General features: G+C 38.8%; 1 protein-coding gene across 1 annotated transcript; it reads left to right on the forward strand.

The window, feature by feature from the left end:
* Positions 1 to 1,180: 1,180 nt before the first annotated feature.
* Positions 1,181 to 25,592, forward strand: inpp5l (inositol polyphosphate-5-phosphatase L). The gene is made up of 16 exons (XM_044027114.1): positions 1,181 to 1,748; positions 7,117 to 7,158; positions 8,161 to 8,261; positions 9,279 to 9,363; positions 15,284 to 15,347; positions 17,677 to 17,780; positions 18,050 to 18,102; positions 20,034 to 20,153; positions 20,266 to 20,350; positions 20,677 to 20,772; positions 21,613 to 21,687; positions 22,053 to 22,126; positions 22,229 to 22,340; positions 22,577 to 22,648; positions 22,725 to 22,790; positions 24,476 to 25,592. The coding sequence occupies exons 1-15, from the start codon at positions 1,689 to 1,691 to the stop codon at positions 22,764 to 22,766; spliced, it is 1,185 nt and encodes a 394-aa protein (XP_043883049.1). The 5' UTR covers positions 1,181 to 1,688; the 3' UTR covers positions 22,767 to 22,790; positions 24,476 to 25,592.
* Positions 25,593 to 26,870: the final 1,278 nt, after the last annotated feature.

A 26,870-nucleotide genomic window follows, 5' to 3' on the forward strand; every position in this document is an offset into this window, starting at 1 on the left:
ACACTTTCAAATGGACCTGTTGATGCTGGTGGATAAAGCACACAGTGCTCGGGGGGGGGAAGGAAGGGAGGGAGGGAGGAGTCCGAGGAAACGGGGGACAAAAAGCTCAGACAGGTTGGCTGCAAGAACCACGCCATGGTTGAACCGCTCATTAACGGCACTATGGAGCCCAGAGTCGGGGCCCCCGGCGACGTGGGTTTGGAGCTCAGACTGTGAGCTGGCACTGAAACCATCGAGTCCGAGTCAAGACTTTTACATCTCTGTGTTTCACTGTAGAGAACGCACTACATAATACATGTTATATAATGACATACGTGTGTTTTTATGATGACTGGAAACTACAGTTCTACAGAATTACAGCTCGTACACATAAACAAAAGCAGACACGCTGTATCCTGTGCTGTATGTTGGTAAATATGGCAGCAGCAAAGATGAGATGTTACATAACATTATCAGCAGGATCAATTCTGTACAGTAGAGAGGAGAGGAGTGTCGGACAAAGAGAGTATTTCACTGGAAAACATTTTTTAAGAGGCTTTCACAGAAAGAAAATGACTAACTTCCTGTTGAGACGCAACACTCATTGAGTGTGTGGTATGTTGAATGGTGAGTTAACAGCCATGTGTGTGTTTTGGAACCTTTTTATAATATGAATGAAGGAACAGCACACTAGTAGTAGTATTTTACATAGAAAATATACATGTAATGCAAAGAATAAATTGTGTAAATGGTGCAAAAGGTGACTCACTAAGTGTACCAGCGTGTGCGTTGCAGAGTTGGGACGAGAAATGCGAGATATATTGGTAGATATTCGACAGGTGTATCGCAAAATGAGCCCCGTCTGCCTTGTCTTTCACACAGCGCCCCATTTAAAAAGAACAATTTCATTTTATTTCATTCTATTTAAATGCACCAAAAAGTCAAATTCCTTGTATGTTATGTGCATAAAGTCTGATTCTGAGGGACCCTAAAAAAATCTCTTGCATCCCATCTGTGGGTCCCAACCCAGTCTTTGAGAACCACTCATTCACTCATTCACAGTGGAGGCTTGTTGTTGTTGTTGTAGTGGTTAATGAAAGTAATTGAAACTATTATAGTGTGTGTGTGAGTGACACTGAAGGTTTGACTCAACATGAGGAGGAAGACTGTAATTGAGTGTTAGCGGTTAAGTGGGCGGAGCCGCGCGTTTCTCATAACACGGCACTGAAGACACAGACAGTGACAGAGGGACAGAGACAGACAGGAGACACAGACAGACGGGGGGACAGTCCTGTGAAGTGAAGACAGCAGCAGATGCTTCACGTCCGTTAAGAAGACACTAGTCCAATTAACAGAGAGGAGGCGGAAATCCGCACGAGGGAGGCGAACTACTACAACTACAACTACAACCGCCGCTTCTGCCGCTTCTGCCGCTGCTTAGACGACGGTTGGTCGCGAGCGCCGCGGCCGTTTCAAACGCCATGACGCCCGCGACAGCCGAGTGGTGACGGACCGGTGAGAGCGGGACGTTTACTCGCACTCTGCGGTGTAAAAGTCTCCGTGTAGAAGCGGAGGAGGAGAAGGAGGAGGAGCCGCCGCCTCTTCAGGCCCGAGTCGCGCGCGCGTCATCCGGGCGACGCTACCGCCGCCGCTGCTGCTGCGGAGTTTCCTGGGACCGTGTGCGCGTGAAGGCTTTGCAGGTCGTTAACATGGAAACGTTCACTGATGTGCTGCTCGTCACCGCCAATGTCGGCTCACTCTTTGACAACGTGAGTAAACCTTTAAAATTAAAGAACACACACACACCAGCTCAGATTATAATCGGATTATAGATTTAGCAGTGGCGCGTTCTTCCTCCTGTGAGTGTGTGTGTGTGTGTGTGAGTGAGGGTTAGCGCTCACACACACATGGAAACTACAACATGTTCACTTCAGTGTGGGAAGTTTGTAGTTTTCTGTTGTTTTCGACCTGTTGCTGTTACTGTTAATAACGTTTCTAACAGAAAACGGTGTGTTTTTACCCTGTGTTGTTTGTCAGCTGTCAGCAGCATGTGCTTCACTGTATTCATCCGCCGTCGTTTCAAAAAAAAAAGTTGTAAAAGCAAAAGATGCGCGAGATTTGCAGCTCACGTGACCTGAGCGGAGACGCCAGATTGGCAGAGACTGAATAATCTGTGACGATTAATCGAGTCCTACCACTTCTATGATCATTCAAAATAGTGAATATATATGTGTGTGTATATATATACATATATATATATACATATAAAGTATATATACATATATGTATATACTGTGTGTGTGTGTGTGTGTGTATATATATATACATGTATGTATGTATGTATGTATATGTATATATATATATATATATATATATATATCTACATATATATTGAAAGTGACTTCAACTTGTACCAAAGTCAAGTTAAACAAGTAAACCAATTCAATGACTTTGATTTTTAAAACACTGTTTAGATATCTAAATCAAGATTTCTTTCATGTGTTAAAATTTGGGTCAAAATATACATTTAGTGATACATCATTGTCGTGCAATACGATAACCAATGCAAATATTGTGTTGTATCACTGTATAATTGTCTTGCAATATATTGACAGAATCACAGAATCGTCATATCGTGATATTATTGGTATCGTGGACCATGTATCGCGTATCGTATCATATACCACACACTATTGGGGGCTCCCCGATCATCAGGATTCTAGTTTACTTGCTTCTACAGTACATTTTAGAGAGTCCAATTAAACTGCACATTTGGAGGAAACCTGTAGAACCTGTAGAACCTGGGTTTGAGAACGTGGAGAACCTGGGTTTTTTCTACACAGGAAGGCCCTCGGGCAAACTGGGATTCAAACTGACAACCTTCTTGCTGTGTGGCAACACTATGCTGTCATATGAATGTAGGAAGATTTGTGGTTATAAATACAGTAATTGATAAAAACAATTGTTTTGTTTCTTTTCAGTATATAACTAGAACCACATCAGCATTTCTGATAACATGTCAGGAAATGTTGAGAAATGTTAGTCAATGCTTTCAAAACCTGGAAATGTTGATGTTTTCAAATGTTCATAAACCACACTGAGTCAATTTTCTTTTCGTTACATGGAGCAAAGAAACCAAAAAATATTCACATTTAAGAAGCTGAAAAATCAGAAAGCTTCTTCTAATTATTAAACAAACACTCAAACAGATTAATCGATGATCAAAATAGTTGACAGCTAGTTTAGTCATTGATGAAGAATTGAATAATCGCAGCTGCCTGACATAACTTACAGTGTGTTTTTTTATAATGTAGTAAAGACATCTGACTGTAATTGAACGATTCAAAACACTGTTTAATATGCAGCGGTTTGTATTTCGGTTCAGACTGGGTTTAAAGTCACAGACAGAGGAGAGAGGAGGAGTCTGACACTCATGGAAATTTGGCTCGGGACCATGTTTCCGGTTGCCTAATCTGGCTCCAGTGAAAACATGTTAGATCCCTTTGTGGGAAATATGTAAACAGATGAGTATCTTTTTTTCCTCCCAGGGAGACGCAAGCTTTTCTACTGACTTTAGGCCCGATGCATTTCTATAAGCAAACACTGCTCAACGTTCTCTCTCTCAGGATAAGAGCAAGTCTTTAATCACATCACAGGCTTTTAAATCCTCTTGTAGTTCAGTAACAGGAGCAGCTCAGCCAGTGACAGAGTCAACCCTTTATCTCTGCTCCGAAAACATCACAGAAGCATCTACACCAGTGGTCTCAAAGTTGCAGCCTGGGGGCCACATGTGGCCCTCCAATCGATTTCATGTGGCCCTCCAAACAATATCAAGTTGTAACGAGTCATTTCTATATGTTTTTATTTTTAAATTAATAGATTGATTTTGCTTCATAAATGTGTTTTTTTTATTGTTGGATATTAAAACAACCACTTATATTTTGAAATGATCCAATCCAACTTTATTTGTAAAGCACTTTAAAACAAACACAGTGGACCAAAGTGCTGTACAGAATAATGGATAAAAGACAGAAGAAGTAAAAGACGGAAAAGCTCACACGAGGCAATAGACTACATATATATACATATACATACATATATATTGATATGTTATTTTGAGCTCATAACGTCCACCCCAACTGTTGCTTTTCCCAAAAAAGTTGGGCTTTTTTTTTTACTTGACTGGCCCCTGACTGACCAGACGAGACAGTCATTGGCCCACAGGTCATTTGAGTTTGAGACCCCTGATCTACACACTCTCTGCTGCTTCTCTGTGGCTTGTGATTGTGTAGTTGGTCTGTAACTAAGTCTAAGGATGACACAATAATGTTATGTGATATGATGACATGATAGTAATATATATACAGTTATTACAATTTAAAGTGATAGTATAAAGTAAATTAGTAAAGTAAAGTTAAATGTTTTAAACAGACAGGTAACAAATTAAAAATATAGTTTTAGTGACTTGTTTTTGTGTACAAACATGCATATTTTGTAAGGTAATGTTTAGGTAAGTTGTACAACTTGTTTTTGCAACAGTGAACTATGTTTTTGTGACGCTAACATTTTTAGTGTTTTTATTTTAGCATGAATAACCTGTTTTCTTAACATTTCAACGTTTTGTTCCACTTTTTAGTAGTTTATTAAAACATTTTTTAAACCTATGTACATACACAACCTACATTATATTACAATTAGGGATAGTACAATTAACGATATAATCATGCATTGTCATAAAAAAGCACTTGCAATATCTTGATTGCAGTGAATTTTTGTTATCGAGATGATCATTCAGATCAAGAAAATTGTAAATATTTCATGTGTGTGACTTTAGAAACACTGTCCTACTTGCCAACATACAGACCTAGTCATTTATTTTGAAGCGCCACAAGGGGGAGCCTGCATTTTTTCCAGTCATTCCAGGTCTTCATGATTTATAACAATCCCTATTAAAGATTATTAAAAATGCATATCCTTCATAGCGGAGTTAGAGTTCATCCGTTTCCTCCATATCTGTAAAGCTTTCATAACACGTCTGTGTAAATATTTACATTCAACCAAATGCGTGCCCATTTTCTGAGAGTTTATAGTGTTGGAACCAAATGGAGTTAGTATGAGTACAGACAGAAGGTTTAACCTGTTCATATTTATGAATTAATAATATTAATCAATGTTTAAGTTACTGTATATTTGAAAAGTTATGATGACCGGATGAATCTTGAACATTGTCAGACGCAGTGCGGTTCATGTTCATGAACACATGATTTGAGAGGAGACCTTCACGTCCTGCACAGTCCATGCAAATACACTATGCAAAGCCATTCCTTTGCTGGTGTGAGTGCACCCGGCTTCACCCTCTCACCACACTGTGGCCCAAAATCCTGATGCACGTGAAGTCGACTGAGGCAGCAATCGATTGTTGTTGATAAACTGGAGAATCCTGTTATCATGAGAGTCAGACTTGCAATCACAAGTGTACTTCAGCATTTTTGACGTATTTGTCACAGTTGAATGAAGCCATAACTGAACGTCAACATTCAGAAATGACGTGACACGAATGGAGAACTATGCTGAGTTCCATTTACATCGATTCCATTTAGAGTTAAATAGAGGAAAAAATGAATTGAAATGACAAAATAGAAGAACTAAATTGCAACGATTTTTCACATGGTGTTGTTTTCTGGATCTCTCGGATCAGAGATCGGATAACAGATAAAAATGTAAAAATCTGATCCAATCAAAAAAAGACTGTAAAAATGTGAATAAAAATCAGCAAACAGTTATTACACAGTTGTTACACAGAGTTATGTCTTTGAAATTACTCGGCACAAATGTGTTGTTAACACATTCATAAGTTCATAAAGTGTCTAAAATGACTGTATTGGACTAGATTGTGATATCAGTATTGGTCACAAAAAATGGTATCGTCCCATCCCTATATCCAATGGTTGTTTCATATTTCATATTGAGAATGAATTGTTCAACCTTGCCCAGACACTTTTATTTGAAACAAAAAAAAGGTTCTGCTCTATTTCAGCCTAAACTGAACCCCTCAGAAGGGGCAGAAAATAAAACTAAAGGGGATTTAATCCCCCTGCTAAGTCGCCCTCAGCCTTTTTTGCATCTGCCTGATTTTCTCATACATGTTTTACTATAAACTCAGCTGTAACAGTGGCCAGTGTGTAATTTAAAACACACCTTCAACACTCATGTCCAGAGTATTACAGGTACACTTGTACTTCCTGGAAACAGAATCAGCAGAATGTGCCAGATTATATTTCCAGACAGTTTGTATTTCCTTGCTCAGAGTTAGCGCAGAGTTTCCATGATGACTTCTTAACATCCTTTTGACCTATTTTTGACCCAAAAGTCATATTTTTTTATTTTTATAATATATACAGCCTTAAACTTACAGGTATGACTCATAGCTCTAATTAGCAGAAGATTAAGAAGTGTAGCATGAGCTAGCTAACAACAGCTCTTTTTCCTGCTCATAAAATATGTAACTAAAATGAAATGTTAAGAAAGACCAATATATTTTTGATTAAAACGAAGGGAAATAACTGAAAAAGTTATGAACTTCTTTCATAACATGAAATAAGTTTTGAGGTTTACTTTTCCTCAGTCTTGAAAATCTAGATCTTCACAGGCAACATAAAAAAAAAAAGCAACCAGACGTAGTAAAATATTTCTGAAAGCTTACAGATACAGAGGAAACAAGCTCCCACTTGTGGCATTTCAAAACAAATCACTGTGACTCTATGTTGGCAAACTAGAAACCAATTTAAAGTCGCTTTTCTGATAAATCAGGATTATCCTCCTAATGAAAATTCACCGTAATCAACTTTTGTGTATCACGATACACAAAAATGTCATATATAACCATCCATAGTAGCAGGTTAGATTCATTAGCAATATTTAGCTCCTGAGAGAGGATGAAGAATTAAACAGCTAAATGAGAGAATATCTGTTGTGACATGCAGCTAATCTAGGCTGTCATGACAACTTTATTTATTGTGCAGAAATGTTGTGTTTACAGGTTGTTGCTCTGCCCTTGAGGTGGACAGAATAAATCAATTTCCTTCTGTTTCTTCCAGGAAAAGCCTTTAATGATTTTTTCTTTCCTTCTCTTTACAGTTGGGTGAAATTGAAAGTGATTGGTTACATGAATTGTATAAGGTAAGGTAATTTTATATTTGTTCTCTTAATTTTTGTTAAACGGAATTATATGTAACTGATTGATTTATTATTGATAAATTGAAATACACTTTTAACTAAAAAATATACTAAAATTCATCAAGAAAATGAAGTCAGTCATAAGAACGTTTAAAATCTGAAATAATTACATCTTACAGGTCATGAAAAAGTGTAAAACTTACAATTGTTTTTGTTCAGAACTTTATTGTTCCTCAAGGGACAATTGGTTTGGCAGTTGGTGGTATACAAAGCAATAAAACAATTATTGAAACACAGTAAACATGATAATAAAAATGCTTTGGCTGATATAGACATAGCACAAACAATCCCATTAAGAATTCAGCTTGAAGAAATTGTCTGACTAAGAGTACACATGCAGGAATAATCAGACTATGAATCGCATAACCCAGGTATGTTAGTCTGACTAAGACTAGCTCTATTTTAGTCAGACTAATGTGTTTACATGACATTAACTCGATACAATTGTTGTATATCTGCTCCTGGTCTCTTTCTTTAGTCTCTACCTCACCTCCCGCTTGTCCTTTCTCTCCCCCCTTTCTGTCCCCCACCTCGACTCTGTCCCCCATTTTTCCTTTCACCCCAACCGGTCGAGGCAGATGGCTGCACATCTTTGAGTCTGGTTCTGTCAGAGATTTCTTCATCTGTTAAAAGGGAGTTTTTTTCTATCCACTGATCCACTTTGGTCCTGTACAAATAAAATTGAATTGAATTGAATTGAATTAAGAAAACCTATTATTAAATTATTGCTTTACTATGACTAAAATTGGACTTTTAAATGCATGTAAAGACACTGACTGATATAACTAAAAACCCACACCGAGACACTCCACATGACCTCTCACTGATGGTTTGTTTGGTCCTGTAACACCATGTGCTGCTGTTTGACCTTCTTCTCCACTCATTACTCTGTAATGAAGGACGCGTAGACTGAGATGTGTTTCGCTCGCTCTGCTTTCGTTACAGACGATTTACAGCTACAAGCCACAGTTCATCGCTCTGCACTTCCAGGAGGTCGGAGGGAAGGACTACATGGTGAACATGGGCCATGCAGAGAACTTCTTCAGGTTTGTAAAGTCACATTCACCCTTTTTTTATTTAAATTTTTAAATATTTACAGTGTGTGCATCATACAGTATGTACAAAAAATACAATATACATCCATCAATTCAAAAGAAACAAACAAGCTCAGTCCGTCTAAAATAAAATGTGTTGAAATTAAATAAACATGAATCCTATATTCATTTAGCAACTGTATCATGTCAAATTATATCTGTTGGATTATTCCCTATTTAGATAATCGCGGTTTGCTTCATGATATGCCATAAATCTGTTGGAAAAATCCCAATGTGTGCTGTTTTCAGGCATGAACTGGGTAAACATGCAGAGATTAGTGACTGGAGATAATCTCATTCGGGATTTTTTCATGCATGGTTCTGACACGAGTTTATTCGGATATTATAGTAGAGATAATAGTCGAGAGCTGTCAGGAGAATCTCCAGGGAAAGTTCTGGGTCTTTTCTAAAGACGTGTGCTTTCACAGATACAGCTGCATAATCTCTGCATAATCTGTGGAGTTCAGTGCATTTACAGTGTCCTAAATCTGCCGTATGTGTAGCATTTATTAAGTGAAGCTTCCCTATATTTTTCCTTTAGACTTCAAAACATTGAATTCAATTCGTGGGCAATTAAAATAAATTCAAACTACTTTATTAGTCCCACTAGGGGGCAGTAAATAGCAGTGAAGGTGACGCACTCACAAAGAGGCAAAGAAGTGTGCCACGAGCCAAGGAATTAGGATACAGAATAAAGTGCCAGTAGTTGAATAAAAGACAAAAAGCATGATTAAACAATTCATTGTAATAAAAAAAAACATGTTAATGTGTGATGGTCAAAGGTAGAACATATTTGGAGTTAATTTTGGCAGGGAAATCACAGGTTGTACATATTCAGTGCATGTGAGTCAGTCGGAACCCTGAAACGGTGACCTCTCGAAATGGCTGCTGTGCAAAGAACCCATGATTTCACATGACACAGAATAATGTCTTTTTTAACTAACCTATTATTATTTGTATTCTCCCCAGGAGTATCGAGTCCAGTCAGGAAATGAAAGACTATGACAGAGTCTGCATCTATGTGGATAACCAGTTCCAGGCAGACAGTTTCACAGTAAGAAAAACCTTCTTTTTTTAAGTCAGTGTAGTTCACACCTGCCTCCAGTAGATGGAGTCCTCCTCCATGTTAGGGCTCTTTGGTAGTTGTACCCTGCCAACGAGCTGGTCGTAAAGTTCTTTTTTTATTGTAAAGCAGTTCATAACAGGGAATCTTAACTTATTTTATGTGTGTGTGTGTGTGTGTGTGTGTATTTAATCAATTTAAATCACTCAACAACCAACAAGAGTTACCTGAGCTGACAGAATGTCACTGCAACACAGATGTTTGTGCGTCACATACTCCACAAATGCATAAGAACGCATACGGAGTACGTACATACATGTATCCATCCATCTTCTCCCGCGTTATCCTCCACATCACAGGGACACATATAGAGACAAACAACCATTCACTCTCACACCTACAGTCAATTTAGAGTGCCCAGTTTACCTAATCCGCATACTGCATGTTTTTCTGTGGGAGGAAACCGGAGAAACCGTAGAAAACCCACACAGGTCACAAACTCATGTCTTCTTGCTGCAAAGGCACGAGTACTAACCACTAAACCAACCCATGTGACCCTTACCAGGACCAGTTCCCTCAAATTCAAGGACCAAATGTGCTGACACAGCTTAATAAGATGGGAGGACAACGTGTAAGAGCAATCTCTGCATCGCGACAAGTGATCCAAAATCAGTCTTTGTCATTTTCTTTGGCGAGATGAAGATGTTGAAATTTTTAATTTCCCAGACATCACATCACCATTTGCTCTCTCTTGTTTTAACTTTACCTGCTCTTTGTTCTGCACGGAATCTCACGTCAACACCAGAGAGAGGGACAGTGGACAGTGTCCATAACGCCTCCAGTAATTATGACTCCATGTTTATTATGCTTAGGCCTAGTCTACGTACATCAGGCAATGCAGGACACATGAAACAGTAGGTGGCGCTGTAAAAAACAGACGAGGCATCTACCTAAATATTAACTTAACTTGCACAAATTTCAAGCACTTTCAATGACCCATGTCTATTAAGAGTGATTTTCAAAACCTTCAAGGTCCTTAAAAATAAAAATACACTGTAAGTGTCACTTACAGCTTTTTTTTTAAGTTAGGGTTAGCGATTCATTTTTATATGTATATTTATATGTATATATATATATATATATATATATATATATATATATATATATATATACATATATATATATACATATCAGAAATCATTTAATCATTGTTTTAGCAGTTAGCCCTGAGGCATTCAACATGACCTAATAGTATGAATCTATAATTCGTCAGTTTCTTTGCTCCATTTGACAAAGTAATCATTAAAACCGAAACTACATTTTTGGTTTTAAAAATAGTATAATAGTATTTAAAGAAACCAAGTTTTCAATAATCCAGCCCTGACCTGTCAACAGTCATGTGTCTGCAGAAGATACCGAGACACAAAGTGATCGTGCATATCGTCAATTTGACAGTTACTGTTGAAAGTTTTTTCAATAATTAAAATAGGTTTTCAGATTTTTCAGCTTCTTAAAATGTGAACATTTTCTGGTAGCTTTGCTTCATTTGACAAAGAGATCATTAAAACTGAATCATTCTGGTTTGTGGACAAAACAAGACATTTGAGACATTATTATTTCCAGGGGTACATTATTTGAGGGAACAAATAAGCTCTAATTCTAACCCAGCTTTACTCTACGGTTCACAGTATCTATGAGAGGCTGAAAAGTGGCTAAGTGTCTCTGAAACTTATTAACCCTCACTCCTCCCAGGTGATCCCCTCACACTGGCGCTGTGACAGTAGGGGTCAATGGCAGCAGCTGGAGACTGAAGGTGTGTGAAGTAGAAAAAAAAAAGGGGAGTCAATGGCCAGGTGTGGGGGGGAGAGGAGAGACAGGCCAAACTCAATACATTTAACTCTAGATTAAAACTATTGATCCCGGCCTATTTGTGCACGATAAATAAAGTGTGAGAGGGGGTTGGAAGACAGCTGGGACTAAGTTTCCCCCTGCGCTCCAGTCTTTGCACCCTCCACTCTTTGCCCTGAGAGGCCTGCACTGCAGCCCCCCCCACACACACACACCACCTCCACTCCTAATGCCTCATTCTCATTTCGTCTGTGCCACCCGCATTGATTTTCAATTTGTTTTCCCTTGGCTGCAGATCATCAGTTATAAGGCCAAGAGAGAGTTGGGGGGGGTTCTCTTTTCAGAGCTGCAGCAGTGGACGGCGCAGACTTGCATGCATTCTCAGTACAAATGGTGTTTTGATAAAAAATCACTTGTAAGTCAATATTTTTTTATTAAACTGTGCACAAACCTGATTGATGAAGATAGGTGCCTGGCAGAGTATGTTGAGGTGAATGTGTAGCTGTGTGTGTGTGTGTGTGTGTGTGTGCGCGTGCGCTTTTCTGTTCGCTCTTCAAACACAATATTGTTACACATCCGACATAAACTGGGCCATATCTTATTTTAGCTAATTGACAGAACTGTATCCGCGGATTTCCAGCAGGGAATGATCATTTTGCTTCATTCATAGAGTCAAAAAAACTTGCAACTCCTTAATCTAAAGCAGTGCAAGTCTGCAACAATTAATCCATTAATCAAACTTTAATCTCAAACTTTTTATACACAAGTATCAACTGAGAAAACACTGAGCTCTGAGTAACACCATTATCACCAACGTTAAAATACAATGGCGTAAATAGGCCGAGAAAAAGTCGGCTACAGACTTTTCACAGGAGGCAGATTAATCTCTCATCATCCTCCTCTTCCTCACTTATACTTCACACACAGATAAGGTGACTCACATACCCTGGTTTATACAGTGCTGAACAAGTGTATTAGACCACCACCCAAAGTCACGGCTGCCCTAAATGAACAGCATTGGTAATTATCAAAATACTTTTTTTTATGTTTCTGTAATGGTTAATACACCAGTATGTAGAAGCTCTTTTGTTTTACAAAAAAACTGAAAAAAAAATACTAAATTATAGTTGTTGACTTGTTGTAGTGGCTGCCCAGTGAGTCGGCTCAAATTTGGTTATAAAAAGGTAAATTCAGTTTGTTATTTGTATAAAAAAATAAATAACAATACGTTTTGAAAGACTACAAAAAAAATGTCTTGCTTTTATGACAGGTGGTCTAATAAATTCTCTAAGCGCTGTACAGTAGAACAGTATTTCTACATTTTCCTCTTGTGCCACAGTTTGAGAACCGTGGACTTAATCAAGACTTACATTTACGCATGTTACTAAAACATAATCACATTAGTCTTGGCTAAAAAGGTTGAGAAAATTCTGCAGGAAACTATCAAGGCAACAAAGGGAAAAAAAAACCCAAAAAACTCAAAGATAAAGAAAACAGAAAAGACTACGAAGAGTCCAAACTGAATTTTGTCCAAAGAAAGAAAAACAGCTGGGGAAAACCAGGAGTCTTTGTGTTGCGTTGTCAAAGAGTGTTTGACAACGCAATACCCCTGGTTTTCCCCAGCTGTGTTTCTTTCTCTGGACAAAATTCAGTTTGGACTCTTCGTAGTCCTTTCTGTTTTCTTTATCATTGAATTTTTTGGATTTTCCTTGTGCCTCGTTAGTTTCCTGTTTTATTATGTAATTCTTCCTAGTGTCTGTGTGTGTGTGTGTGTGTGTGGGGGGTTCTAATTCCTGTCCTGTTTTCCCCTCATGTGACTGTGAACGTCCTCCCTGACCTGATGTGGTCCAGTTTTTTTTTTTACTTTACTTATTAGTTTCAGATGTGTTTTATTATCCCTGCCTCCTTAGTGTCTTGATCATTTTCATAATTCATTAATCTGTCGATTATTGTCTTGATAGATTAGATTAGATTAAATTGATGTTTAGGGAAAATGTCTCGTTTTGTCCACAGTTTTAACAATTTCTCTGTTATTTGGATCAAAGACACCAGGAAATAATATAAAGAATTCCTCTAAATGGGAACATAATTTAAAAGAAATTGACGTCACGTTCAATCAAAGAAGAGCCGAAGCTCATTATTGAGGCCATTAACTCCTCAGGAAAATATTTATTGACGTTATAAATCAAGAGAAGAGAGAACCTCTTTGTCCTGTAGACTTTCATTTATATGGAGTCACCCCCTGGTGGATAACTGCTACTTATTCTGTGGCTTTACTTTTATTTTATATAGAGTTGAAGATATAAACATGTATGTATTATTATTCTTTTAAAATAGCATAAAACAATAAGATATAGGAGAATAAAATCTCGGCGATTTCAGTTCAAAAAACGGTGAATATGTTCGGTTCCTACTTGGAGCAAATATCTGGCCGTGCACTAACCTCCGTCCCTTAGTTTGGACAAGTTGGTCACTAATTGCTGCTCACTGACTGCAGCCGACAATGTAGACTCTTCCATTTTAATAAATGAGGAGGACTTTGGCACTGAAGATAAATGAAGTCTTCAGGGAGAGATCTCTCATGCTCCGGCTGGACGGTGAACAGCGGCTCCGTCACGCCCCGAGCTCTCTGAGTGCCGGCTGATTTTTCTTCTGCACCCCCCCAGTCAGAGCGGCGGTTGTGGTGGCAGACAGCAGCCCCACTGCTTAATACCTTTTAAATTGTTTTAATTTTCTGTCTTTATTGATCTCTTGGGGCATGATTAATCAGATCAGTGGAGCAGGCAGTTAGTACATTAAAAATTGTCAGCCCCACGTCAGGGATGATTGGGTGCTGAAGTGTGTGTGTGTTTGTGTTTGTGTCGGAGGGACGGCGTGTGAGCGAGTGAGTGTGTGGTGCATTTACGCTCCGACTGTGGACGCCTGAAGTTTCATGTGTCTTTCACGCGGGCGACAATACACTGTGTCGCACTGCATCATTTAATTCAAGGCTCACAATTCAGGCGGCGTAATGTGGAAATGAACAATTCCATCCGTCATCTCAGCTGCTCTCATGGTTTCTCCCGCTTTTTAGTTTTAGGTTCATCATGTTTTCGGCTTCATTGTGGGTCACTGCAGAGAAACGCGGGAGCTGTTGTTTCATTTTTATGATTTAATTTCTGTTATAACCTTTATTTAACCTCATCTTTTACGAGAAGGTCTTGGCTGAGGTCTGAAGTAGGGATGACACGATATCACTTTTGTCGCTTTTCCACCACAGTTCTAGCATGATTCGGTTCAACTCTACTATGTTTTCCGCCCATGTTGAGGAGGTACTATAGTCATGGAAAACGATACCAAATCCAGTAGAATCGAATATAGAATAGTTGAAAAATGCCATTTTTAGTGTCTGATACAGTCATTTTAGAATAAAGTACTAGACATTTGTGAAATCCATTACTATTGTGACCACATCATAATAATTAATTTACAGGCATATTCATTTCATTTCATGAATTTTATTCAAAAATATACACATAAATCTTAACTAAAGAGGGTGGGAAAAGTCTGAAAATTTCTTTGGGGACCCCAAAAAACTCTCCTGTGACCCATCTGTGGGTCCTGACCCAGTTTTTGAGAACCACTGGTGTAACACATATTCTGCTCCAATGTAGAAGAAATGCGTAGTCCAAAGTATGACTCAGCAAACAATGACTGTGCACAGAGAAGCATGCAAGACATAGGATTTTGGACTGAAACACTTCATGTCTCCGCCCGCCCCTGCTCTGCTGCTGTATACACAAAAATGCTCCCTCAGTCAGGTCTGATAGTTTTGCTTCACATAACCCGTTTTCATAAAAACAACAGAAATGTTTTTTTGGGTCATATTCCTGTATTTATTTACAGCAGCTGTTTGAAATAAATTAAAAATAACAGATGACATTTCAATGGGATTTGTTTAAATAATGAACATTTTTCCACTTCCAAAAGACATAACTGAGACTGACCTTTCTCATGATTTATTGTGTTGCTGCAGGTTCTTATCATTATTGTGAAATTTGACTTTATTTCTGTCTCTCCCCAGGCTCTGGGAAGCATGTACTTCATCCACAAGACACTGAACAACATCTATCAATATGACTTTAACGGTAAAAATTCACTCCCTGCTCTACTCTACCACATTTGCATTTGTTTGGAATGATTTCCTCAATATCAATGCAACAAAGGCTCAAATGCTAAAGAGTCTTTTTCTGATGTAGGAGAACTACTTTCAGTCTTTTTTGCTGTTCTCAGGAAGATCACAATATCACAAATGTCTGTTATCTTACTTTGCATTTTGTAATTGATATGATAATAAACAATTTAAGTATATTTGTGAAACGAATCCAGGGGAAGCCCAAGGCTGTGTGGAAGGGTTGCCAGTTCTTATCCCTGTCAGGTCAAAAGGGCTGGGGTATCCCTGAGCAAGGTATCCAGTCCCCTTTGTTAATGGTGCCTCATTGTTAACTGGACCCTCTAAATTGACCCCAGCCATCATGGGGACACCACATCCAGTGTAGTCCTAGTGCTGGTCTCAAGCCTGGATAAATGGGAGGATTGCATCAGGAACGCATCAGACGTAAAATCTCTGCCAAATCAAATATGTGGATGGAGAGGGTGAAGCCAAAGGACCTTCTTAATGTTTTCATGTCACTTTTTTTATTCATCAGTGGTAGAACATCCTTCCTCTGTGTATGATTACACTTGGATGGCACCCATCTCTTCTTGATAACTTGCTTTCACTTTTGGTTTTTCTCCTTATAACGCGTACAAACAGCAGGACCTCGTTAGTGCCTTCTGGGGAAAATACGGCGTTTCTGCAGAATCTTTAACACAAAAAACACCTGGCACAAGTAGCCAAGCATTTTTTTTGTTGTTTCTCCATCATCACGTTTAGAAATTCAGTTTTCCCACAATTTAAGCTATTAGTTAGATAGATAGATAGATAGATAGATAGATAGATAGATCACACATTAAAGGAGCATTTTTGCACACAAGTAAGGCTGCATGATCCACTTTTTTTCACTTTTGATCGGATCCCGATAACCTGAATTTGGATATCTGCCGATACCGATACTAGTCCGATATGGATGCTCTGTTTGCTTTAATATTATTATCATCATTATTGTTGATTTTATATAAGGCTGTAATAAACTCCTTTATACAGGCAAGTTTGATATGTACAAACATATGCATGTATGTCCCAAGAGGACTTACTTGAGGGAAGTAAAAGGTAAAGAGAAAAGGAAGTCCTAAAAACAGGAAATCCTGTTGACAGGAAATATCCCATCCTGACTGCGAATATGTAACTGCTAGGGTTTCAAATTGAAAGCTATGAATCAATCAAGATGTAGTTTTGGTTTAGCAGGAATTAATTTTCAGCCAACATTAATTAATAGGGCATTAATAAAAAGTAGCCAACCTAGAGCTGGTCGCGGCACACCACCGGTGGAGGGAATGCTCCTGGCGGGGGCCGGCCAGCGGCTGGGGAGAGGTCTCGTGAGGGGATCCTCCCGCACATTCTCAGTTTTTTGTATGTGTATGTGTTATTTTTCGTTTTTATAGTCCCTAATAGTAGTGTATAGGTGACGGCTGGGATTACGTCGGTTGGAGAGCTGATTTTCCTGGTTAACTCCTGGTCAATGCTGGTCAAGGTTCGCCTGCTAGCTGGCTGTGAACTGTGGAATGGATTTCCTGAACGGAGGCGTATGTTACTCCGCGTCTCATTGGGACACGTTCAGAAAATCCATTCCACTTTTTGCAGCCAGCTAGCAGAACAGTCAGGGAATCACTTTTGGAGACATTTGAGCAGACAACATTAAAGCACAGATGGATCGGATCGGAAATCTCTACAGTTGGATCGGAAATTTCCGAGAATTACGTTTGTATCGGAACCCGATACTGATACTGGATCAGATCGGCCTCATCCCTAAACATAACATTATAATTTTAGCCTCAAACTGAACCACTTTGTACCGATACAGTGAGTCGAGTTCAGTCAGGGCAATGTTGCATATGATTCATGTCATTTCCTTTTTTATACATCAGTGATAGGATGTCCTTCCTCCTGTGTATAATGACTGTTTGATAGCGCTCCCCACTTGTGGCCAGGATATTTGCAAAGAGCCTGCATTTAAAGTCGGGCTGTTATTTTCTCTGCTGCATAGTCCAGTCACGTTAGGTGTGAAAAAGCTCCTCAGAAAAGCTTATGGAAGAACCATAAACATCCCGCAGCTGCCACCCGCCGCGCGGCCCCAAAACCGATTGTTGTTCGCCAAATGCCGTCTAATGGCTTGCTTATAGATCCCCCTCATCACGTATGCCGCTCTGATGAGGTTAACACCAGTTTATTGATTGCTGTTTGCATGTTTTCTCACTCTTTTACATGTCACGCCTCTCTCTTCCCCTCCATCCATCCCTCTTCTCACCCTCTCACAGTTAAGGATTTTAAATCGCTGTCGGGGCAGAACAAGTATGTGGGCTCTCTGGAAGGGGTCACCACAGTGGAGAAAGAAAAATTCCCAAAGAATTTCTGGCCTGATGTGAGTATGCCCGCATGTGTGCGTGTGTGTGTGTGTGTGTTTGCAGGTGAAGGGAGGAGTGTGTATGGGCCAAAGGGAGATGTTGGGATAAATGAGTCTACTGGGGCTGTAGAGGGAGGAGGTGAGGACGGGGGCGGGGCACTGTCTGCCTGCTCTGACAGGGAGATGAGACAAATTATGTGGAGGAATCAATAATTATCAGTTTGTCCCTTCAAAGACACAGTGTGTGCCACTGTTTACTCACTCGCTCTAATCTCTCTGTGTTGCAGTTCAAGTGGTCCAGAAAGGGCTTCATGAGGACCCGCTGGATTATCCACAACCAGTACGTACTTGGAACTATGAGCTATAACGCTTTCACTTTTGGTTTTCTGTTTGTTTTTTTCACAAACTGATAACGAGTGCACAAACACCAGGACCTCGTGACTGTGACGGTTGATTCTGTGAATTCGGTTTCTGCAGAAGCCGAGTGAGCTTTAACACAAAAAGCCTGACTCAAATAGATAAGCAGTTTTTTTGTTTTGGTTGAACATTAAAGAAAGATTAAATACAAGGACACGTGGGGATGATGCACAACTCCTTATATGGACATCCTGGAGGTGTGTGTTTATAGGTCACTTATTCAGGCTTTACAAAATGCGCTCTTGTGTTGTTGAGTCAAAGTTCTGATCCATTTTATATCACCTTTTTTTAGTAGTGATATAAAGTAGCAATAAGTGTGCAGAAGTCACAAAATAAAGTCCTTTTTCTTTCATTTCTGTTCATAAAAAAAACGAGCCAAGCAAACTTTGAACTGTGACATATTTCCAAATTTCTCAAGTTTAATTGGCTTTTTAAACATTTTGAGTACTTTTTGCTCAAGTCTGTTTATATAGTTGGTCAAAATATTTATATTTTTTTTATCAGATTAGCTAGGTTGCTGCTGCTGCTGCTGTGGCTCTCAGAGAACTGTAGTCACTTGTTTGAAGACTCAGCATTTACACGAAATCCTCTCAGTGATAAGAACAGGGTTCCCATGGGTCCTTGAAGTCCTTGAAATCCTTGAAGGGTTTGTGAATTTTACAAAACGTGAAGTAAACTTTGGAATTTGATAGAATTTTGGGTAAATAACTAGATTTCGCTTGTAGTGTGAATTCAGGATCTTTAATAAAAAGACAGTTATTAACTCTTAAGAGGGGAGTTTCAGTAATAATCCTAATAAATAATACATTTATTGAGCATTTTTCGCCGAAATAAAATTCACAAAGTGCTTCAAATGAATGTGATTTAAAGGGCAGAAACACAACATGCAAACATCAAATACAAGGCAATAAAAAAAAACACGAGACAAACCCGGCATCAAAACAAAGCTGATAGAAAGGACTGTTAACACATGTGAGCATCATAAAACAGAAAAAAACATCCCGTTATGATAGTATAAAATAAGAATGAAAGTGAAATACAGTAAATAAATAAAAGAGTTTAATCTGAGTACAAATGTCTGTGTGATTAGTGGTACTAAATTTTTACTTTTATTTCAGGACCTTTGTCCTGTCTTATTTTGTCTTGTTTATTCATTTGTGATTATTTTTTATTTGTTTGAAGTTATTCATTTGCTCCTCGGTGGAGAACACGGTTCCCATGGGTCCTTGAAATCCTTGAAAGTTTGTGAATTTTACAAAAAAACATAAAAATGCCCTTGAAAGTTTATAGACACGGTTCATTGAAAGCGTTTGAATTTTGTGCAAGAAAGAAGTGAAGGTATGACGTTATGCTCAGGGTTAGGGTCTCCCTGGTTTGTTACGACGTCACCTACTGTTTCATGCCCTGCACTAGCAGTGTTGTGGACGCTGTCCACTGTCTCTCTCTCTCTCCGCTGTTAATGTGAGTTTCCGTGCAGAACAACGAGCAAGTAAAGTTAAGCAAAGAGAGAGCAAATGACGACGTGATGCCTGGGAAATGAAAGATCGCTGTCTCACCAAAGACAAATGTCAAAAAGACATCCCAAAAAGGACAATCACAATAAAAGTGGACTCCATCATGGACAAAGACACTCTTACAAGTTGTTCTCCCATCTTGTTAAGCTGTGTCAGCACATTCAGTGCTTGAATTTGAGGAAATGTTGTCCTTGAAAAATCTTTGAATTTGATGTCAACTAAGGTCTGGGAAAAAGTGACACATAAATGACCGTTGATATTCACTTTTATCAGTTTGTTTCTCCACTTGCTTCATAGAACTATTTATTTTGTGTTCGTTTTAATGTGTGTGTCTCCACAGAGGTCTGGACCTGGTCAATGTCCACCTGTTCCACGATGCCTCCAACCTCACTGCCTGTGAATCCAGTCCCTCCATTTACTCGGCCAACCGCAAAAACGCTCTCAGATACATCATCAACAGGTCACATCACGTCGTCTGTGCAGCAGCAGAAAATATCACTCCATACAGTATATATATATATATGTGTTTATTTATAAGGTTTAATCGAATTTGTGTGTAATTCCCCCTCCAGGATATCAGACAGCTGCTGCTCCCCGCTGCCTTTCTTCCTGTTTGGAGATTTTAACTTCCGCCTGGACACGCTCAGTCTCGTTCAGGTACTTCACTGCCTGAAATTCATCATAAATCCTTCATTTTTGGTTCATCCAAGTGGCACAAATGCACAAAACGAGGCATCAGTAGAGTTAAAATGCAGATTTTTTTTTCTGTGGACTTTGGTGCAGGAGAGTGAGCAGTTTACAAACGTCTGTCCCAAACAACATTCATGTGATCAATAAGAGTAAAGTAGAAAGTGAAAGTTGATGATGTTTGCATGTGAAGTAAACAAAACAGTAATGAGGTTGTGTATCAGCTCGACCTTTTGACTCACACACACACACTCTCCTCCTCCTCCTCCTCCCTGTGTCTGTGTCTCTGTGAGCAGCATCTGTCCACGACAGCTGACGTGCAGACAGTGAAGAAGGACAGCAGCGACAAAGTGGAGAGAATCATCTGTGAAGAAAAAGACAATGATCACCAGGTGACGAGAAACATCTGCTGAGACAACAGATACATCTATGTCTTTTCAGTTTTGTTCATTTGAAAACAGCTTTCTGATATAAATGGTGTCCATGGGGACTGGGCTAAGTTCAGGTCTGAACGCTCCTGATCTGTCCCGACTGTGTTAGGTCACAACAACCACATTCAGATGTGACCTCATTCCTGAGCTGTATAAACATCAGAGACGGCCACCACCACAATATCAGAATTATTGTTATAGATTTTTTTCTTTTTTAACGGTTAAAATGTGCAAAACACACACACTGACACACAGTACTGAGTGTAATCCACACGGAAACAACTTTCCCCAAACTTTCAAGAAATGATTCCCCCCAAAATGACTCTCAACCTTGTAGTATACATGCCAGGCCTGTGTGTGTCGCTGTAACAACGCCACAGAAATATATACCAAAGATAAAGAAGAAGACGTGGAGCAACTGCGTAAAGCCTTGAACGCTGTGAACAGACTCTGAACACAAGAAGCAGGGCTGTCACCATTTTCCCAAAGTTGCGTCTTGGTTGTAGACACGTAAACACAAGTTCGGCATTTTGAGAGGTTTTTAATCTGGGATTCATTTTTCAAAAATGTCATTTTAGGGCTTCACTTCCGATACTAAACTTTAGCAGAGTCTCCTAAACGTGTTCTTCATAGTTTCAAGAAATACTAAAAGCACTAATTCAACCTTTTTGGGCTTTGAGGATGAAGTGGAGAGCAGATGTGTCCGTAGCACAATGTGTGTATTTTAAAAAGGAAACTGTGTGGATGTCACATAAAGTGTTAGTGCTCTAATTTCTAACTTGCCTTTCACTCTTCACACAGGTGTTGCTCCAAATTGAGGAGAAGCTGTTTGCCTACCTGCACCAGGCGTACTTCAGGGAGGACAATGTCCCGTCGGTGAGAACTTCTTCTTCTACTTCTATTGGCTTCTCCCCATAGGGGGCGCCACAGAGGATCATTTCACTCATCCACATATTTGATTTGGCAAAGATTTTAAGCCGCATGCCCCTCCTGATGCAACCCTCCTTATTTATCTGGGTTTTGGACCAGCACCAGGAGATCTGAGAACATGAGCTCAATCAGCTCCATCACGTCTTCACAGAAACTCAGTGACATAACAAACGTGTTATAATAAACAATCTGCTCAGCAACTATGTGATGTGTGTTTTCACATATTTTAAATTTCGATCCTATCAGAGGAACTCAATGTGTGGATTCCAGTTTTCAGTCACGCTAATCATTTGCGGCTTGTGTGTCCTCAGCTTCTGAAATATGACAAAGAAGTCGCAGCCTTTCACGACGTTATTAGCGAAGAGGAGATCACGTTTCCTCCCAGGTGAGAGACCTTTGGCTGAACCAGCGCTCGGCCTGCCTGAAAACATACTGCTTTGCATGACTCTGAATTCCTCCCACGTCTGTGCTGTTGTCTCATCCTCAGCTACCCCTACAGCGAGGAGTACACTAAACCCACTCAGTACATGAACACTCGCTGTCCCGCCTGGTGCGATCGTATCCTCATGTCACACAGCGCCCAGGAATTCATCCACAGGGTCAGTCACTTGTATGTCTCTTGGCTTCTGCAGTCGTTTATTACAACACCAGCTTTTGTCATCAGTTATCAAATGAAACAAAGGCGTCTTTAAGGTGAAATTAAACCCTTAAACCACTTTTTTTAAGGTGTAAACTAGTGTATATGTGTAACTAGTCAATGTAATATCTTGGTATCATGTTGTCACATAATCCATGCTTGTTGTCAACATTTCTTTTGTCCTTTGTCTTTGTTCAGCGAGACGATGACGGCGAGAGGAGCGTCGTTTACAACACAGTGGGTCCTGACGTGTGTATGGGAGACCATAAGGTAACACTTTAAACAGCACGTACAAAGTAACCATGCAGATGCAGAGAAAGTGACTGTGGTTCTGCTTCTCCCGCAGCCCGTCTTCTTGTTCTTCTCACTGAGGACAAATAACCATTGACATCCTTCCTCGTAAAGATAAGAGGTTAGTGTATGTGTGTGTATGAATGTGGGTTTTTTATGGATGTGAATATAATTTATATTATTGCACATCATCGTCATACGAACGCACTTGTAATTGGAGTTGATTTCCATTATAAAGATAATTCTGAATGTTGTTAGTATTTCACAGGAGGGTGAGGGTTAAATGCTGTTGAGCTCACCAGCATACAGTCCTAGGGATTTATTTTCACTTTAAATATTTAAAACTAACTTGTTCTTGTCATATTACAACATTTTGCAATTTTCGGACAGAATAGTTTTTGTCATGTCAGTAACATTTTTTGTAAAAGTATAGAAATTTTATAAAGTCAGTTAAAAATTTGCAACACAATCAATTTTTTGTCAGTAACAAAATTTTGCATTTTATAAATTCTAAAATAATATTTTCCTACGAGTAACATGTTTTGTAACATTTTTGTCAGTATAAGTAAAAAACAAAAATAGAAACGTAACTTTTTTCCATTTCAAATTTAGAAAAATGTTCTAGTATTTTTTGTAGCATTTAGCTGTAAAATCACAACGTTTTTGGGGGTAAAACCGTCCAACAAAACTTTGTAACATTAAGTAAGACTTTTGTCACCTTAAGAACATTTTTTAAATATAATTTCACATTTTGTAACTTTTTTTGTTAATGTAAATATTTTTTTTCTGTTTCCATGTTTTGGTATTTTTGCTAAAATAAGCATTTTTTTCATTAGTAACATTTTTGCAACATCACAACATTGTGTATCACTTTGGTAACACAAGTAATGTTTTTCACAACATCATTTGTTTTCTCTGTATCCAGAAAAAAAAACACCTTTTTTTTTGAATATGAACCACATGATTATGAACAGAATACTAAGCAATTGTTTCGGGGAGTCATGGCAGGAAGTGTTCCTACTGTCCCAGACCTGGTGTGTGTACTGTACAGCATGTGTGTGTATGTGTGTGAGGTGATTCCAGAGGGAGGATTCAGTGTGTGAGAGCGATCGCAGTAATCTCGCTCTCGTCCCTGGAGAGCCATCACCCACTCTGGCCCAGTGGAGTTGGTGATATGAACTAAGATGAAGTGTCTGCGGGACACCGGCGTTGTCCTTTGTGTCCAGTGTAGTTGCAGCAGAAGCGATCAGCACCTTCTCCCTCCTGATCTATGTCGATTGAATCCTCTCCACCGTCGCTTGTGGCGCCACACACTTGTGTGTATCGCTGCTTTGGCTTTTCATTAATTACCAGGCCCGGGACGCTCGTCTAGAGAGACATCATTTGTGGCCGGACAGGATATTGGCATTTTTACGGCCATGATTTTGTTTTGCAGCTGTTGAAATGTATATGTTTCAGGGATGGAGTGTTTTTTCATGACACTCCATTTACGCCGAGCTGCAAAATAATGAGATACTCACGCGTGGCAAATGGACTTTAAAAATGTTCGAGAAACAAAACCCATTCTTTCCAGTGCATCAGTGTCTTTCTTTGTCTACATTTTGACTCGGAGAGAAAAGCTTCTTAACTTCCAGTTAGTGGTCACTAATGGAGACTTTCTATTAAACCAGGGCCTCAAACTCAACTCGTTGTTTTTGCTTTTCCATCAGTGACAGTACCTGTGCATTTTCTTCTCCTGAATTCATTTGTAATTCTGTTTTATTTGAATGCACTCTCTTCTCTGCTTGTGTGTGTGTGTGCGTGCAGGTTCACGTCCTCTGAGCTGCGTCAGAGAATCAGAACCAGACTCACTCACTCACTACGACACCGACGTTTGTCCTCCGCGGTCGTGAGTTTTCTGAGCCACTTTTCCAGATTCTTATCCTCACTCTTCTCTCTGATGGCCTCTGACCTTTGACCTCTGAACCCAGTGACACTAAGGACTTTACCAGAATTCCTGCTGTGTTGTTTGTTTGTTTTTTTAATTCACTGATGCAAAGAATGAAGTGTACGTGCACTTTCGAATATTCCTAAATTTTTACATTAAAACAGTGATTCCTGCCAGCCCCCTAGTGGGCCGTGAAGGTACTGGACGGACAGGTCGGACACGGGAATTAAAAAAAATGTTAATTTTCCATTGACTGTAAAAATATTTTACTTGAGTTAATTAAACGTGATAACTGCAAGGTGTGACAACATCATAACATTAGGTTTGTCCAACTAAATCAACTTAGTAGATTTTATAGTGTAGCTTTACAGAGGCCTGATGTTAAAATGTTAATATCTGCCTATTTATGAAAGAGACATTGTTAGCAATACCAGTAAATAACAAAGCTCTTCATTGTATTTTAATTATATTTTTAATTTGCACACAGTGTAGCAACATGCCCGTGTACGACTGATTTAATGTGAAACAAACAGGACAGAAATGTAATTAACAGTAGACGTAGAAGAGTGATTTTAGTGGCAGCCATCTTAACTGTATGGAATTGTTTGTCTGGGTCAGTCCGACCTGAGGCGAGCGTTCCAATTGAAACTTCCGAGCAGGAACTCGGAACATTCCCGACTTCTGACTTAAACTGGGAACTCGCTTGATGAAAATTATTTTAAGAATCAAACAAAAATGAACCACAAATTCAAAATGACACAAATTGCAAATAAAATATCGATGTAATCCTTGTATGATATGATTGTATTTTTGTTTGCGATTCTGACCATGGGCGGGGCTTAAGAAGCTACCTGCTGATTGGCTACTGGGACCAGAAGTCGTCACAGGCTTGGAGTTGCTGTCCGTCTGGAACTCGTTCCCCAAGTAAAACATTAGATACAATAATTTTTTTATCGGACAGCTACTCCAAGCCTGTGACTTCCACTTTGAGCTGTCGCTCCAAAACTCGATAGCCAATCAGCAGGCAGCTTGCTAAGCCCCGCCCATGGTCAGAATCAAACAAAACAAAAGCAAACAAAAACCCCAGGGAGCGCAAAGAAAACGCAAACGAGTCGGAGAAAACAAAATTCCGATCACTGCAAACAAAATGTAAATATTTTTGAATGATTACATTTGTGTCATTTTGATTTTGTGGTTCATTTTTGTCGACACCAATCTAATTCCATACATGTGGTTTGAATCTGATTTGGGATAAAAAATATTGTACAGGGTTAAAAAAAGGATCTGTAAAAAACCTTAATATGCAAAGAAAATCAAAAACAGATTTTTCGTTCCCTGACAGCCTTTAATGTCAACTTTCAAGTCAGAAGTCACATTCAGCCAATCGTAATGTGGCCAGAATCTCTAAATAAGTCGTGTGCGTCGCAGGCTCTGATTTCTTATTTTTCAGTCTCGGTTCAGGTTTTTTGTGTATCTGTGAACAGGATTTAACACCAACAAGAAACACAGTAGAAAAACGCTGCTCTCTCCGTTTCCTGTTGACGTCCCTGCTCTGATGTTCTCAGCAGATAAAACACAAAGACACAAAACTTCCCCTTTCAGAGTGCATTTTAATCCATAGTGACATTATTTAGAGGTGACCATAACAATGGAACAGCCACAGTAGTTTTGACACACACTGCACAGTCTATGTATGTATATATATGTATGTATATATATGTATATATATGTGTATATATGTATATATATGTATGTATATATATATATACACATATGAATATATATGTGTATACACATACATATATATACACATATGAATATATATGTGTATATACATACATATATACATATATATACATACATATATACATACATATATGTGTATATATGTATGTATATACATAAATATGTATGTGTATATATATATATATATATAAATATATGTATATACATACATATATATGTAGGGGAATTTATGTAATTAATTCTGATAAACAGCTAAAATTATTATCCTGTTACTTAAAAAAATGTTCTATATATTTTTGGAGGGAAATTACAGTTGGAATAAATTGTTCTTTTCTAGCGAAAAAAATCTCTTTGTTCAGAAAACAGAGCAAAGTTTAGTTTTTTGAAAAACAGCTGAACTCTCTTGTTAGTTAGTTCATAAACTAGTAAATAATAATAATTATTGAAATAAATTAGTTCATAAAAACAGAGGTTTTTTTGTTGCTACGTTAAATCTCCACGTCAGTTTGACGTTTTTTTTCCTCCCTC

This window comes from Solea senegalensis, linkage group LG5 (assembly GCF_019176455.1).
Source record: "Solea senegalensis isolate Sse05_10M linkage group LG5, IFAPA_SoseM_1, whole genome shotgun sequence".
NCBI lineage: Eukaryota > Metazoa > Chordata > Actinopteri > Pleuronectiformes > Soleidae > Solea > Solea senegalensis.